Source organism: Cyprinus carpio, chromosome B21 (assembly GCF_018340385.1).
Source record: "Cyprinus carpio isolate SPL01 chromosome B21, ASM1834038v1, whole genome shotgun sequence".
NCBI classification, from domain to species: Eukaryota; Metazoa; Chordata; class Actinopteri; order Cypriniformes; family Cyprinidae; genus Cyprinus; species Cyprinus carpio.
In genome coordinates, this window is record NC_056617.1 from 3,065,243 (window position 1) to 3,082,147 (window position 16,905).

General features: G+C 34.5%; 2 protein-coding genes across 3 annotated transcripts; both read left to right on the top strand.

Annotated features, from left to right (window-relative positions):
• The first annotated feature begins 232 nt into the window (after positions 1-232).
• On the top strand, positions 233-6,769 carry LOC109108086 (guanine nucleotide-binding protein subunit beta-2-like 1). 2 transcript variants are annotated; one of them, XM_042747796.1, is made up of 8 exons: positions 233-450; positions 2,166-2,337; positions 2,427-2,574; positions 3,365-3,460; positions 3,835-3,945; positions 5,098-5,238; positions 6,271-6,381; positions 6,642-6,769. In XM_042747796.1, the coding sequence occupies exons 1-8, from the start codon at positions 342-344 to the stop codon at positions 6,705-6,707; spliced, it is 954 nt and encodes a 317-aa protein (XP_042603730.1). In that variant the 5' UTR covers positions 233-341; the 3' UTR covers positions 6,708-6,769. The 2 variants fall into 2 exon arrangements, with proteins under 2 accessions (XP_042603730.1, XP_042603731.1); XM_042747797.1 differs by having other exon boundaries at positions 431-564.
• A 1,036-nt stretch (positions 6,770-7,805) lies between these two features.
• Positions 7,806-12,633, top strand: LOC109110581 (heterogeneous nuclear ribonucleoprotein A/B-like). Its single transcript, XM_042747714.1, has 9 exons — positions 7,806-7,957; positions 8,382-8,555; positions 10,078-10,246; positions 10,329-10,487; positions 10,572-10,703; positions 11,248-11,341; positions 11,422-11,586; positions 11,667-11,750; positions 12,305-12,633. Exons 2-8 carry the CDS (start codon positions 8,401-8,403, stop codon positions 11,735-11,737), a joined length of 945 nt encoding a protein of 314 aa, XP_042603648.1. The 5' UTR covers positions 7,806-7,957; positions 8,382-8,400; the 3' UTR covers positions 11,738-11,750; positions 12,305-12,633.
• The last annotated feature ends 4,272 nt before the right edge of the window (positions 12,634-16,905 follow it).

Below are 16,905 nucleotides of genomic sequence, written 5' to 3' on the forward strand. Positions count from 1 at the left end.
ATGTACTTTGTTTTCTGATAATTTTGACTGCGGTCAACAAAAACTAAATTTGTTGTGAGGATTATTATTATTATAACTTTGTATTATGTTTTATTCATATATTATTGTTATCATTGTTATTTTAAAATCCTAATCCAAAACTGATTTAAAAAAAATAAATAAATAACACGACTCAGCTGCATACGGACTACAACTCCCACAATGCACTGCGCCGTCGCTCAGTCATGAATATGTACTTCCGCCTTGAATACGGTCCTTTTCCTGCGCTGTAAACTTGAGTAAAGCGGCTCTTCAGCCCATCCGACTCAATCTACAGCCATCGACCGGGACCCACCGCAGAGATGACCGAGCAGATGACCGTGAGAGGGACCCTGAAGGGCCACAACGGCTGGGTGACCCAGATCGCCACGACGCCGCAGTTTCCGGACATGATTCTGTCCGCGTCCAGAGGTGACAGATGAATCTGTTTATCCCGCGCAGCTGCTGCAGGATAATACCATGGTGCAGAAAGATCTTTACCGTGGTATTTCCGTGGCAGTCCAAGGAACTTTAAAAAATACCATGGTAATACCGTGATACCATGTTATTGGTAATAAACAAATTGAATTGTAATCTAATAAAGAATAATGGCCATAACTAACGTTGAGTGTATAATGTTTTCAGATGATTTTGACTGCAGAAGTGAACGTTATTTTTTTTTATATATTTTTAATGTTTTATATAGAGACTCTTAAGTCTTATTCTTGTTATTCATATATGATTGTAATTATTATTCAACAAATGGCAGCTTCAAAAATCATTCATATGTTAAATGTTTTTTTGTTAAAATAAAATGTCTTAATTTTACATTTTAATGAAAACAGATATATACTCATATGTTGAATGTTTTATATTGTAAAACAAAAATAATTCTTAAATAATTTTACATTTTAATAAAAATGATTTGTACATAATATATACACACACAATTATTTTATATATTTTATTTAATTAGATATATTTTACAACTTACACACACACACACACACATATATATATATATATATACAGTATATGCTAAAAATATCAAAAATATGTCCAATTTGTAGAATGTATATTATATGTTGAAATAATTTTATATATTTATTTTATATAATAATATATATTTTTTAATTTTTTTACATTTTAATAAAAATGATTTGTACATAATATATACACACACAATTATTTTATATAATTAGATATATTTTACAACTTACACACATATATATATATAAAAATATACTGTATGTATATATATATATATACAGCTTTAAAATTAATTCATATGGTTGAATGTGTTTATATTGTAAAACAAAAATAATATTCTTTAATATTTTTACATTTTAATAAAAATGATTTGTACATAATATATACACACAATTATTTTATATATATCATAGATATACTTACAACTTACACACATATATACTGTGTGTATATATATATATATATATATATATATATATATACAGTGTATAGTTGATATTATTTAAAAAATGTGGCATCAGAATAAGTTTTAAAATAAGTCTAATTATTAAAATAATTTTCATGCTTTATTTTACTGAGAAATCAAAAACGGCTATTATTCTATTCGGTTCTGCGTTAACTATTTAATAGTAATTATTAACCTAGCCAGGTGTGTCTTTTAAATGCATGTTTTCTGGCGTTAGTTGGTTATGAGTAGTGCTGTCAAACAATTAATCATGATTAATCGCATTCGAAATAAAAGTTTTTGTTTATGTAATATATGTGTGTGTACTGTGTATATTTATTATGTATATATGAATACACACACATACAGTATATATTTAGAAAATATTGACATGTATTTACATGTGTATATTTATATAACATATTTTATGTAAATATATTTAATATACAAATATAGCATCTTTTTCTTAAATATTAACATGCATGTGTGTGTATTTATATATACTTAATAAATATACCCAGTACACATACATATATAACGTAAACAAAACTTTTATTTTGCACGATTAATCGTTTGACAGCACTAGTTATGAAATGGCTTTTAATGATGCTTTTTGAATTTGAGGGATAGAACATGTTTGTCCTGCGTGCACTAACAGCTGCTTACTCGTAGTTTGTCGCTCGCTCTACAGTCTGTGCTCTTGTTTGTGTAGATAAGACCGTCATCATGTGGAAGCTCACCCGCGACGAGACCAACTACGGCATTCCTCAGCGAGCCCTGCGTGGACACTCACACTTCGTGAGCGACGTGGTCATCTCATCGGACGGTCAGTTCGCTCTGTCGGGCTCCTGGGACGGGACCCTGCGTCTGTGGGACCTCACCACGTGAGTGCGGGACGGAGCCGGAGGCTGTGCTTGAAACGCTGTGAGCTTATGAGCTCAAACTCACTTTGCTCTTCGAATGTGGTTTGTAGAGGAACCACGACCCGTCGCTTTGTGGGCCACACCAAAGACGTGCTGAGCGTGGCCTTCTCCGCCGATAACCGGCAGATCGTGTCCGGCTCTCGGGACAAAACCATCAAGCTGTGGAACACGCTGGGCGTCTGCAAGTACACCATTCAGGTGAGAGCTGGGCTTTGTTGAAAATGAGCTTGTTTTAGCAGAGATGACATCTTGGCCTGATCTCGTCTGAAAGTGATTATGTGTCATATTTGATATGCATGTTTCTAAATGATCAACATGCTCAATGCTGCTGATTAACCTGTCAAACACAATCTACTCCATGTTTGCTGGTTTCTGATTGATTTAGACTCTTACACCTTCAGCTGGTGCTTCACGTGTCTTTTTACTGTCAAATATTTACTGATTTTTATCAAGTAAATGTAAGAATAGCTTTCCAGAAGACACTTACTGGACTGAAGCAGCTCAGCTTTACTTGATTCTCCATCAATCATGTTTTAGAGTCTCAAATCTGATCATCAGGATCTTTTGAGGAGCGTTTGTTTCTTCATCTCTCAATCAGCATTGCATTGCATTATATGTTTGGATCATTTCAATCTCATCTTATTATTGGAGATATAGAGTGATGACTGATATTTAGATCAGTTCATGTCAGTATCTGCTCTACTGTTATAAACATCTCATTGATTTACATTACAAGCATCAGCACCAAATTTCATATTTTTTGCTCAGTTTTGGCCTCTGAGTAAAACTGAGCTGTTCTTTTCTCTGTATTCTCATTAAATCCTGCTGCATGAGCCATAAAAGCCTGATGGATCAACTATGATACTCAACAAAACATTTTATATTTTGTCTAAAGTTTCAATAAATGATTGCAAAAACAGACTATTGTTAGATATGTCAGGCTTCACAGGGTTAAAGTCTGAGCTGAGATGTTTGTGTTGTTCCTCAGGACGAGAGTCACACTGAGTGGGTTTCCTGCGTGCGTTTCTCTCCCAACAGCAGTAACCCCATCATCGTCTCCTGCGGCTGGGACAAGATGGTCAAGGTGAGAGCTGAGTGCAGTTTAAGGGCGTCTTCACTTGCTTTGCTCTGAAACAATGACTTAAATTGTGACAATGTTGCGTTTTCTCTTTGGTAACATTTCAGAGTGTTCCAAAATGTATGTATTCAAGTCACATGAGTAAACTGTCCTCTGATTGGTCAGAATGCACCTAATGTTAAGTTTCTGAAATCAAGATAGATTGACCGGTCAGCTCTGTGGACTAACTGTCTTTAGACACACACATACAAATAAATGCAGTTTCTTTTTATTTCCTATAACATCAAACTCAAGCATGTAAACGTCAGCGTGTTTTCATGGGTTCTTGAGGAACGTCAGTATGGGTAATCTTTTCACTCGTAGCGTTTCGTCTCTTACAGGTGTGGAATCTGGCCAACTGTAAGCTGAAGACCAATCACATCGGACACACCGGGTTCCTGAACACCGTCACCGTCTCCCCTGATGGGTCCCTCTGTGCCTCTGGCGGAAAGGTCGCTTTCACTGTTTTAGGGTCAATTTCTGAACATAGGATGCGTTTTTTGGGTAAATTTCTGAACATAGGATGCGTTTCTTGCAGAAAATCATATGGAGTCTTATCAAGATATAACTGCTTTTTTAAATTTCAGATTCTTCTGGGTGAAAACCTTAAAAGAAAAAAAAAAATTACTATAAAAAAAATTAACTAAAAAAATATATATATTTGTTTTTGTTTTTTTAAAGTCGGAGTATTAAAAAATATTCAAACTAAATTAATTATAACTACTTAAGATGGTGTATCCCTTATTTGATAATATTTAAAGGATTTTTAGATTTTAGGATTGGTTTTTTTATATGAAAATATTTAATGGTTTTTTAAATTTTAATATATATATATAATATATATATTAACTAAATATATATAATTTATATATATATTAGGGCTGTCAAATGATTATTAATCACATCCAAATTTTGTTTACATTTATATGTGTGGGTATATTATTATGTATATATAAAATCCAAATGCATGTATATATTTAAGAAGAATATGTTATGTTTATATATTAAAATATTTATATTATATAAAATATAGACTATAAATCTATAAAATACATTGAAATAAAACTATACGGAGTGTGTGTATTTATATATAATAAATATACCTGTACACATAATATAAGTAAACAAAACTTTTATGGATGTGATTAAAATTAATTCATTTGACACTAATATACATACATATATATATATATTAATTTTCGTTTTTTTTAAGTTGGGTTATTAAAAAAAATTCAAACTAAATTAATTATAACTACAACTTAATAAAAAACTATATGGACATGTATATAAAAAAATAAAATAAAAATGGCAGAAACAACAAAATTATAAAAAATAAAAATGAAAACCAATAAAATAAATCATATTTGTAAAAATATAAATATATTACAAAAGTTATAAAGGTATATCAGTAATACTAATATAGTACTGGTCTGTGGCATCTAAAAATTTCAATAGTGATAAAGGACAGAACCATTTCAACTACATCTAGGCCAGTGACTGATAGTGAGTTTTTGCATTATTTCCTGCAGGTCTGTGTCCTCGTTATGCTCGATGACTTTATCGTTAGGACGGCGGTTTGATGTTCTCTGTGTCTGTGTGTTCAGGACGGACAGGCCATGCTCTGGGATCTGAACGAAGGCAAGCATCTGTACACGCTGGACGGCGGTGATGTCATCAACGCGCTCTGCTTCAGTCCCAACAGATACTGGCTGTGTGCCGCCACAGGACCGAGCATCAAGATCTGGGTACCATCAGCTCTCTGTCCTAAACACACCGTTTCTGACTGGACTTATGTGTTTATCTTAGCGGGATGGTGTCCGTTTGGTCATGCTCTAACTTCTTGAGGCGTTTCACTCTTTTTACTTCATATATCATCGGTTTTCATAAACTCGGTTTCATTTATTTGTGTAGTTTGTGAACTTTATCATGCTGGACGTTCAGCTAGTATTTGAATTTTTCATATCCGCATTATTCATGGAAAAATCATATCGGTTATTCAGCATTAGAAAATCATTGCAAATACATTTTAAATTTAAAATTGCCATAGGAGTTGGTGAGTTCAGTTCTTTTTGGTGAATCATTTTATGAATCATTTGTTGTGAATCAATTGTTTTTAACTAGTGATTTCAAATTATCAACATTGAAAATCATTACATTACATTTGAAATGAAGAAAGACGGCGTTAAAGCTGGTAAGTTTAATTGATAACCATGAATTGATTCATTTTTTTTACCACTTAAAATTTTGTGATTTGGTTAGTTTTTGTTAAATTTGGTAAGTTTAATTTATTACAATGATTTTATTTATTTAATTGAAATCTCAAGACAAAATTGACATTTGTAAGTGGTGATTAAATAAATCATTCAGTTGACATGAACCGATTCACCTCAATTAATCAAACTCACCAGCTCTAAGGTCATCTATGTTCTTTTTAAATTTAGCATGCATTGCAATATTTTCAATGTAAAATTAGCAAAGGTTGAATTAGAGTTCAAAAGGATCACCTCAAACCGTCAAGTGACTCTGATTAATTTGTGTCACCACTTAATGACGTTTATTATCCTGTATCAAAATGCTTTTATTTTGAATACAGATTCTGAAATATCATACACTACTGATCATTTAGTGAATAACTGCGGAAACACTGATTCTGAACTAGATGTTTACTTGCATTTTGGATCTGCTTGATTGAACGTGTATATGAATATTTGGCTTTCAGAGTGTTTGATTCGGTGTTCATTGGCACCCCAGTCACTCTTCTCTCTGTCTCTCCACAGGATCTGGAGGGAAAGATCATCGTTGATGAGCTCAGACAGGAAGTCATCACCACGAACAGCAAGGCTGAGCCGCCCCAGTGCACATCTCTGGCCTGGTCTGCTGACGGACAGGTGAGAGCTTCACAGTCACCTGTGTGTGTGTGTGAGCCGCCCCATTGCACATCGTGTGTGTGTGTGTGTGTGTGTGTGTGTGTGTGTGTGTGTGTGTGTGTGTGTGTGAGATGAGCTTATTCTGCAGATAATCAGCGTCAGTTTGGATGCTGGATCTCTGGGTGATCGGTTGTATTGTGTGCTATGTATAATCTTAAATCTAAACCAATTGGACAAACAAAAAGAGTTGCATTAATTACACAATTATTTATTTTTCTCAGACTCTCTTTGCTGGATACACAGACAACCTGATCAGAGTTTGGCAGGTGACCATCGGAACCCGATAAAGATGTGCATTTCCAAGAACAGAATGCAAAATATGGAAAATTTAATAAAAAATTATACTGATTTTATTTGTTTTTTCTCTTGTGTTGCCAATTTGTTTTACATCAATTCACTATACCATTATTCTTTATCTAATAAAATTCTATCATATGTTAATATGTTATATTACTCATGATTTAATATCATGATCTACTTGCTGTATATACAGTATATGAGGTTTTGCATCAGTTAGGGTCCGTTAGGTCGAAAGAAAAAGCAATTATTTATCAGTTTATGTGTGACACATTTCTATACCTGCAGTCTGATTATGTTTGGTACATAAAGTGTTGCTGATTTGAGGTTAAATATGTGATTTATTTTTATTTAGTACTATAGTAGCAAACTATTTGTTACTTTAATATTGCTATTCCAGCAACCTAAGGTCCAGGAATTTTTGTTTCGCCCTCAGTTTGGAGTGTTTTGTTATAATAACATAATTTACCTTTAACTTGGGAAGCTGAAATACAGCTTTATATCATGCATAGGATGAATCTGTTCATGATATTTTATTTTAATATTGAATTTTTGTGTTTGTATGATTTTATATTAATTTGTTTTGGTCTCTGCAAACAATTAAACATTGTTACAGTATCTTATTTTCGAGAAAAACATAACAATAATCGATTTATTTTTATTAACTGATTTTTGGTGGTTCTTATGTTATAGTAATAATGTCCAAAAACAAGACAGCAATACAAAAAATGCCTTAAGTGATCGTGAAAATTGTCTAAAGGTCATAGAAAAGTCGAAAATGAATAAATTGTGTAGTTGTTATCCTCAGCTCTGCTAGAATGTCCTCTTTGTGAGTTCAGTACTTCATCGACGACTGGCGGAAATCATTTAAATCGATTGGGAAGCCTAACAAGTTTTATTTTTTAAAGCATTTATGGATATTACATCGTTTTATGCACGCGTATGTTCACTGTGTTTAACGGCACAACATCATCTTCGTCGTGTTTTATAGGAACATCTCGTGCTAAACCGTTCGAGCGCATAACAGAAAAGAAGTGCGCAGGAAGAAACCATAATGGGCGGTGCTTCACCGCCTCTGACCAATCAAAGAACGCTATCAGTGCCTGGTCAAATAGCGTCGTCCAATCACAGCTTGTTTTATTCCACCGGACTCATCCGGCGCTATAAAGCTGGCCACGAGTTGGTACTGTACGCGAGAGTCCATCTTGGAGAGCGGCTTTTTCAGCGCCAATATTTTACAGTAAGCCGGTTATTTTGAATTTAATTCGGGTGGTTAGTTGTGTTGGGGTAGTTTATGTTTCGCGAGAATACCTGTAAGACACAGTTTAAGACGAAAAAGCCTGTTTTGTGCGTTCGGTGTAACGTTAGCTGCAAGAGAATGCAAACGCTATCGCTTAGCTAGTTTAGCATTGCGTGCTGCTTTAGAATTCGTTACGCGGCATTAATGAGTGTTTGTATTTGTTTGTTTCGAGCCAAATGCGTGTTATACGTTTCAAACACACTTTTAAGCCTGATTTCGTTTGGTTTTTTTGTGCTTTTATCGAGTTAAGACTGAAATGGAGCGTTTGCGTTGAATCGGATGGCGTTACCATGCCGCCGCTCTATTATTCTAGCATCAACCGTTGTATCGCGCGCTGTGAAACTAAATCATTTCTCATCCAAAGGTAACCTAAAGCTACCAAAATGGCAGACGCAGAGCATCAGTTCATGGAAACCTCGGAGAACGGGAACGAGGATAGTCTGAACGGAGCAGAGCTCGCGGAGGAGGCCGCGGATGAGGAGAACGGAGCCGGCGAGGGAGGACAGATCAACGCCAGCAAGGGCGAGGAAGATGCCGGGTGAGGATATTGAGCGCTTTATTACGTTTTCAAGCTTAATGTAGACGGTTTTTTAAAGGCGTCTCTGTTGGCGCCGTGTCTTTGTTAATAGAGGGGGGTGGGGTGGGTTTCTGGTTCGCTTCTTCTGTCCGGTTATTGTGCTCTTTGTTGAAAACGAGGGTTGTTTGGAGGTGAATCTCTCGCTGGCGGGTGGCAGCAGATGTTTGATACACGACGCGTGCGCATTAACTGACCGTGCAGCGGTAAAATCGCAAACACGCCGTGGAAAGTAGCTTTATTAAACCAAGCAGTGGAAACCCTTTTCTTCATTAACTTTGAGCAGATATACTATTTATGGTTGCCAAGCTACTGGGCCTTAATATAACGTTAGTTGAAGTGGACACGAGCTCGTCCAATTAGATTTTAGAATCGGATCTATAGCGCGCATTAGTCCCCGCCCACTTCATCTCTTCCATAGGGATTTTTAATCTAGGCAGTAAATCATAACAACCAGCTTTGAGTTGTGAGTCACGGAAATAAATCAAATCTGACAATGTCTATTTGTCAGCTTTAATGAGGGGAGATCTACAATTCGGTAATACATTATAAATGTCAACTGTGACCCTGGACCACAAAACCTTAAGTGTAAATTTTGTAGAAATTGAGATGTATACATCTGAAAGCTGAATGAATAAGCTTTTCGTTGATATATGTTAGGAAAGGACATTTGGCCGAGGTACAGCTATTTAAATGTTATGAGGATGCAAACAAAAAAAGTGAATTTATAAGATTTTCGTTGATATATGTTAGGAAAGGACATTTGGCCGAGGTTATTATTATTATTATTTTTTTTGTTTTTTTTTTTCTCTGAGGATGCAAACAAAAAAAAATTTTTTATTTATTTATTTTAAATAAATGTGAAGATGTTCTCAAAATATTGAGAATATTGCCTTTGAAGTTGTCCAAATGAAATCTTTATCCATGTATATTACTAATCAAGTTTAATATTTGTGGTAGGAAACTTACAAAATATGTTTATGGAATATGATCTTTACTTGATATCCTAATGATTTTGAAAAAATAAAATCGATAATTTTGACCCATACAATGTATTTTTGGCTATTGCTACAAATATCCCTGTGCACCTAAAAGACTGGTTTTGTGGTCCAGGGTCACAGTTGTTCAGGAGTGGGGAAAAATCATTTGTTTATTTGCTTGTTCTTCTGATTGGTGTGCATTTCTCTGCAGAATTATGGGTAATGTAGTTATTCACTGGGAATTCTTTGACCGCTTAATGAGAAGATGAAAGCAAATCAACCGATAACCAACCTTGTAGGTCCGTTTTTAACTCTTTATTCCCTTATGGGGAAAGTGATCAGATTTATTTCATGTATTTTGTTTTATATAACTGTACAGCACTCTGGTACACGGTTTAAGGTGCTTTATAAATCCAGCCGTTGCAGTCTTTTTGTCTGTGTTGTGAGCTTGCTCTGTTTGTGGTTTAATACAGGCTCTCATCAACTGGTTTCATTCTTTTGTGCAGTAAAATGTTTGTTGGAGGACTCAGCTGGGACACCAGTAAGAAAGACCTAAAGGACTACTTCTCAAAGTTCGGTGAGGTGACGGACTGCACCATAAAGATGGATTCAAACACCGGCCGGTCACGAGGGTTTGGGTTCATCTTGTTCAAAGATGCAGAAAGTGTGGACAAAGTACGTATGCTTTCATTTTCGAAGCGTTTCGTAATCCAAACACTTGCTTGGTGGCGGACGTTCACGTCTCTTCTTTTGAAAGGTGCTGGAGCAGAAGGAACACAGGCTAGACGGCCGACAGATCGATCCCAAGAGAGCCATGGCTATAAAGAAAGAGCTCGTCAAGAAGATCTTCGTCGGTGGCCTTAACCCTGAAACCACAGAAGAGAAGGTCCGTGAGTACTTCGGGGCCTTCGGAGAGGTGAGTTTTACATCTATTGAGCCTAAAACATTTATTTGTGTCTTCTGACACTTATTAATGCTGTATCGATTATGATGCTTGCAGATTGAAACGATTGAACTTCCAATGGATCCAAAGACGAACAAAAGGAGGGGCTTCGTCTTCATCACTTTCAAGGAGGAATCTGCCATCAAAAAGATCCTGGAGAAGAAATACCATAATGTCTGTGGAAGCAAGGTAACGAATGGAAAGCAAGACATTGTATGCATTTTTCTCCAATGTTTTTGCAATAGATGCATAGTTATGGTGAGTCAATTTGTGAGTTGAAATTACAGTGTGGTGTGTGTGTATATTACGGCAGCTTGTTTTTGCCAGGAGAAAGTCCAAATTGTAAAATCATGATTATTAATAATTATTATTATTGATTATTATTCTATTTACTTATTTTTACGATTTAATTTATCTTCCTTAAATTGAAAATGAAGAATTGTGAAGTCATTATATTTTAACTTTATTAATTTATTTACTAATCTTTATTACCATACTCTAAATTGAAATTTTTAGATGAAGTCAGTTCATCTTAACCTCCTGCAGTTACCACAATTTTTTTTTCCCTCTAAATTATTATTCTTTGTTTTTTAGTTCTGGGGTAGAATAAAGGTGGTGTGTGGGTTTTTTTTTTTTTTTTTTTTTTTTTTTTTTTTTTTTTTTTTTAAATTTAATAAAGGGTTTTTAAAAGTTTGGGCTTGCTCTTATATTTGTGTCTCTAATATGATTTCAGTGCGAGATCAAAATCGCCCAGCCCAAGGAGATCTACCAGCAGCAGCAGTACGGCGCCCGCGGAGGCTTTGGAGGTCGTGGCAGGGGTCGTGGGGGTAAGCGGCGTGTTTTAGGTGCTTATTACATTACTATAAACCGCAGTCTGTCATTGACCTAATGGTGTCCATTTCCTCAGGCCCAGGCCAGAACTGGAACCAGGGCTATAACAACTACTGGAACCAGGGCTACGGGAACCAAGGTTATGGCTACGGTGCCCAGCAGGGCTATGGTGGTTACGGAGGCTATGGGAACTACGACTATTCCTCTGACTACTATGGATATGGTGGCGGTTATGATTACAGTAAGTAAACATCTTACAGATGCTCTTAAGATCATTGTTTTCACTTCCATGTACAGTCACTCACACTTTATTTTCTCCAGACCAGGGCGCTGCAAGCTATGGGAAAACACCAAGACGTGGAGGCCACCAGAGTGGCTACAAGCCATACTGATCATACAGAACAGGTAGTGTGTGACAATCAATGGATAAGTGTGTTTGTTTCCTTATTCTTGCTTATTTGGGGTTTAAGAAACACTACTTGGAAATATTGATTTAACTGCACTGACACTGTCGAATGAGAACAGAGCTTGAAATGAGCTTGATGACACTTATTTAGAGCTGATTTCTGCAGATCTTAAAGCCCCCCCCAAGCTTTCACAAATTAAAGCTTTAAATCGTAGTAGAATTTTTTTTTTTTTTTTTTTTTCTGGTATTAAATGTGGCATGCATTTTCCAGTACAAATCTGAACATCCCTAAGGTGCAAATTGAAGACATGATGCCTAATTTTCTGAAACGGTTGCATTTTTAGTTTATACTTTAAAACGAGGACTAATATCTGTCAATTTGGTATGAAAGCCAAAATGGTAGTCTCTCTCTCTCTCTGTCTGTGTACTGGTTTACAAATCCTTGTAAAAGGTTTAAATGAACAATTGACAAAATGCATGCAAGACTCTGCTTTTGCGTTTCTCATAACGTTTTCCAACCTGCCACTGACCATGTCTGTTTGTTTCTCATCAGGACTAATGTATTCCCAAAAACCAGGAGTCTGACCGTGACGACAACAGCAGTTCACACACCTGCGGGCTCTTTCCTTTTACCGGATGAGATCATGACCCATTTGTACAGAACAGATGAACAGGGGAAGCAATGTCACACTTCCACATTTTTATTTTAATTTTTATTTTCCTTTGTCCACATTTCCAGAGATGGAAGTGTTATTTTTACTGTACTTTTTGGTACCTTTTTTGAATAATGTATTGTATGGTTGTATTTTACATGTCTACTGGATTTGCCACATGAGGTTCGGGAGCTGCCAGAGCTTTTGAAATAAAACAATTTTGAGTAAATTTTTCTCAATGTTTCCAGATGCTTGTTCTGCTTCCTGTTACATAGTGTAGGAGAGCCGTTTAAAACACCAGAGTCCCGTGAATGTCAGTGTTTTTGGTAATACATCTAATAGTGACTGGAAATTCCCACTTTTGTTGCTTTGATTTTAAACTTTTTTTTTTTTTTTTTTTTTTTTTTTTTTTTTTTTTTTTTAAACTTTCTTTCTCAGTTATAATGCTTACGTTGAATCTTGTCAATTAAGATATTTGCTAGTGACAGCAATGTTGCTCATTAATCTCATTCCTATAGTGTTTTTGGTAGAAATAAATGATTTGGAAGTTTTGGAAGTGTTCTTGTTTACTGGCTAACATTAATGTTAATTTGTCAATCTTAATGGTTTAAATGTTGACTTTTGCTGTGACAGTTTTAAGTTGAGTTATATAGTGGTCATTTTTGCCAAAACACCTTTTTGATTTCAAAACCCGGATAACTTTGCATAAACTACTTTATAGTAAACGACAGATTCTTATTTTTGTCTGAAGGTCTTAATTTAACAATTGTGGACTAAAACGATCCATCTTATTTTTCCAGGAGTAAGTGTAAGCTATATATTCTGTGAATGTGAGACTGATTTATTGGTTGCTACAAGAGAATAACATGCAAAATACACTATAACTGCAACAAACTAATTTATGAATTTAGTGTTGTGTAATAAATAGCAGTTTAGAGTGCAAACAGTATTTCGTGCTGCTATAAGAATTCTGCGGGTGTTAAATTATCTTTCCACATTTTAAGCCCTGAAATAATAAATCTGGGCTGAAAGTCTTAAACTCATAAACTCCTGATGTTGCATAAACTGTAAAAAAAAAAATATATATATATATCTTTTTTTCTTTTCTTGTTTTCTATTTCAAATATTCTTTTACTTGAGATGAAAAAGATTGTTTTCCAAGAAGTTTTAAGTTTATGCTTGAGACAAAAGCAAATATGTCAGTGGAGTATGTTAACCTTTTTTTTTTTTTTTTTCTTTTTTTTTTTGTCTTTTGAATTAAGTTGATTTTTCTGACCCCATTGGCTGATATTTGTTCTTGTTTTAATCATAAACTCACTTTATTTTGATAATATTCTCAGAAAACAAGACTTTTTATCTTGTCATTTTTATTCTCAAACGTGTCTTTTGCTCTGACATTTGCACTGGAAAAAAGGACATAATATAGCATATCACTGTTTGAAGACTTTAAAGTGTAATGATAAAAAAATAATTTCAACTTACTGTTTTTAATAGTGTACACTATGCAGTATTTTTACGTAGTAAGTGTTTCCATTCTGTACACCGACTCGTTTGAGCGAATCGATTCATTTGAGTTATCGCTTAAAAGAGTTCCAAGAAGTCTACATTTTGCGTGTTATTTATTCACATGTTTTAAAGAAGTAATTAAATGCAGCTGTTAATGTCTATGTTTTAGGTTAAATCAAATGTACACCATGCACATCGCAGTTTTACTCCTAAACAAAGCTCGTACCGGTTAAACGCGAATCAGTTCGCTCGAATCATCTAAAGAACCGGTTCACATTAATGATTCAGTTGATTTGTGTGAAAAGAAAACACGCAGCGGTTGAGTTGCAAGAAAATAAAGAAAAATGTGGATTACCACATAAACAGAAAGTTTATGGATGGAGGCCAGAGGAGGTTTAAGATGTGTATGACTCAATTTCGCCAACGAAAGGTGAGATAAACGAACTATATTAGCAGGTGAGGTAAAATGATGAAGGGAAAATACAGTTCAGAATCACAGAACACGTGTTCAAAACGCTGTCATAATGAAATAATTGCAATATACATTAAAGAGTCAAATTAACTAGCATGGGATTGATTTATATACGTTTGTTTACCTGAAACAAGCTCAACAAGGACTCAGTGTTTCGCAATTTACAGCTAAACAATTTATTATTATTATTTATGAAGTGAGAAATGTGGTGTTATATTTTCCTTAAACAAATCATTTTAATTGTATATTTTGTATACAGCAAAGAACAGTGTGGGAGAAATGTGTCAAACTTATTTTTTTTTGTTGTTTTTTTTGTTATTTGTATTGTACCTTGATTTACAGTAGAGGGCACTAGATAGCAATAAAAGAGGTATATAAAATACATATTGTGTTTAAATGAACAGAAAATTACATTTTGATTAGTTTTCATTTTAGAGCCCATTTTTTATTTTTAACTTTTAACTTTGAACACTGACGCATATTAAGACAAGTAATGTAATTTAAAATAGTAATCATGCTTTAAAATCTTTTAATTATTCAAGACATTCAGAGAATTTGTCATTTAAAATAAGTGTGTTCTCATCATTCTGATAATTCAGATAATTGTGAATTTTTATATAATGCTTTCATTTGATCAGTCAGTTTGAGATGCTCATCCAAAACTGGCAGTAACCAACAAATTAAAAACGAATTGTCAGAAAATCAACTTCTCGGAAAGACCTCAAAGGTTCTCAAATGAATCTAATAGCACTCTTGCTTGAAATATTCTTCACTATTCAAAAACAGCAATAGTATGTGTTTGGGAAACTGGCTCAAACTGAAGCGTAGTTATAGCGTGTGGGTTTAGATTACTCACAGAGATGATTAATTGTGCCAGAGAGGGCTGTCTGTTGGATCCTCAGCACCTTGTGTCATAACAAACTACCACATGCTATGATTTCAGAGTAATTTTAGGTTGAGGTAAGTTAGCCGTTAAAGATCTGCTCTATCATCCAGAAAGCTGGACGTTTAGGAGGGAGAATGAATCTGCCTTCGCTGTATCCTCGACTATGGCATTTAACCTTTAAATACTCTAAAGAGAGCTTTAATGCACTTGACCTCATCACTGTAGATAAAAGCCTCATTAAATGACCCGCTTCTGCAGAGCTGCCATTGTCAGATTTCCAAGAAAGAAATGAGCCGTAAAAAGACACAGGGTTCTTGAAAAAAAAAAGCTTTTTTTTTTTAATGTTATTCCAGTTCTTTGATTCTGTTTACCCAGGGATTAATCGAATATACAAATACCACACACATTTATAAAAAACACTTTCACTGAAATTGTTCTTGTGTTAAAGAGGAGTAAAGTGCATATCTCAGACATGTTCTGTGATTTTTTTTGTATGTTTTTAAATCTTTAAGAAATATCAATATATCGTAACCAATATTAAAACATCATCAAACAAATAGTGCAAGTTCCCACCAGTCGCCACAGAAGGGCTTCATACATATATATATACACACATCTTTAAGCACCTTCATTGTACATGGCTATTGAAACATCTTTGCATTTTGCACACCGAGATGAAAACGTCTTAAAAGTCTTGTGTGAAGTGCAGAAACTTACATTTTCAGATGATTTTAATTCTCATTTGGGGTACTTACAGGTGCTTTAGAAGTTAAAAGTCTTGAAGGGGGGATTTTATGCTTTTTTATTACCGTATTGTTTTGATTTTGGAGGGTTTGATGTCAAATATCGTACACACTGCATTGACACATTCTCTCTGTGTTGAATATTTAAAAAGGAGATAAATGTGTTAGCAATGTGTTAGTGTCTTTATAAAACATCTTAGTAAAATATAGCCAAGGCTTATTTAAATATGCATAAATAGCATTTCAGTTTAAACGTTGCTGAATTACTCTAGCCATTCAGATGAGGAACAGTATCAAAGTTGTGGACGTTTTTTCCCCGTTTTATTTTCCTGTACACGACAAGCACCTCCAAAACACTTCATATGTGAAAAAGACTGCTTTGCAAACAGATCGGATTTCAAGTTTTTCTTAAACAACACATCTTTGGATGTTTTACAATAGAAACACTTACAATAATGAACAATTCCACCGCAGAACCTGAAAGCCATCTGTACAAATTCGATTTAATCAAGGGTCAGTTTTGAAATGCACAATATAAATAATTATGAGGAAAAATTCTCTTTTGTCTAATTGCATGATTAACTGCAGATTGATTTGACATCTTATTATGTGTAACACGTGATATTTTGGCTGTAAATTTTTTTTTTTTTTTGGTAATCCTGAGAGTTTTTCTTATTCATTTTGTCTTTGTGGTTTCTGTAGTAATTCTAAAAAACTGAACCACTTTTGTATTTTGCATAGTGGATTACGACATGTAAATTTGTAATTTTCCTTGTGTTTAGGATTTAGCTTCACTGAAAACTGTTAAATAAGAAAATCTGTCAGATAATACAATGCAAACATCAAAGCTTCTAGCTTATTCAGCAGGACTTTTTTTTTTTCTGCATACCTGAT

What these genes read in the sequence shown, in the direction of transcription:
- LOC109110581 (XM_042747714.1), top strand. Translation starts at nt 8,401, where the DNA reads ATGGCAGACGCAGAGCATCAGTTCATGGAAACCTCGGAGAACGGGAAC. An exon ending in ATGCAGAAAGTGTGGACAAA is followed by an intron (nt 10,247 to 10,328) that starts GTACGTATGCTT and finishes TTCTTTTGAAAG; the next exon opens with GTGCTGGAGCAGAAGGAACA. An exon ending in ATAATGTCTGTGGAAGCAAG is followed by an intron (nt 10,704 to 11,247) that starts GTAACGAATGGA and finishes ATATGATTTCAG; the next exon opens with TGCGAGATCAAAATCGCCCA.
- LOC109108086 (XM_042747796.1), top strand. Translation starts at nt 342, where the DNA reads ATGACCGAGCAGATGACCGTGAGAGGGACCCTGAAGGGCCACAACGGC. An exon ending in CGTCTGTGGGACCTCACCAC is followed by an intron (nt 2,338 to 2,426) that starts GTGAGTGCGGGA and finishes TGTGGTTTGTAG; the next exon opens with AGGAACCACGACCCGTCGCT. An exon ending in TCTGTGCCTCTGGCGGAAAG is followed by an intron (nt 3,946 to 5,097) that starts GTCGCTTTCACT and finishes CTGTGTGTTCAG; the next exon opens with GACGGACAGGCCATGCTCTG.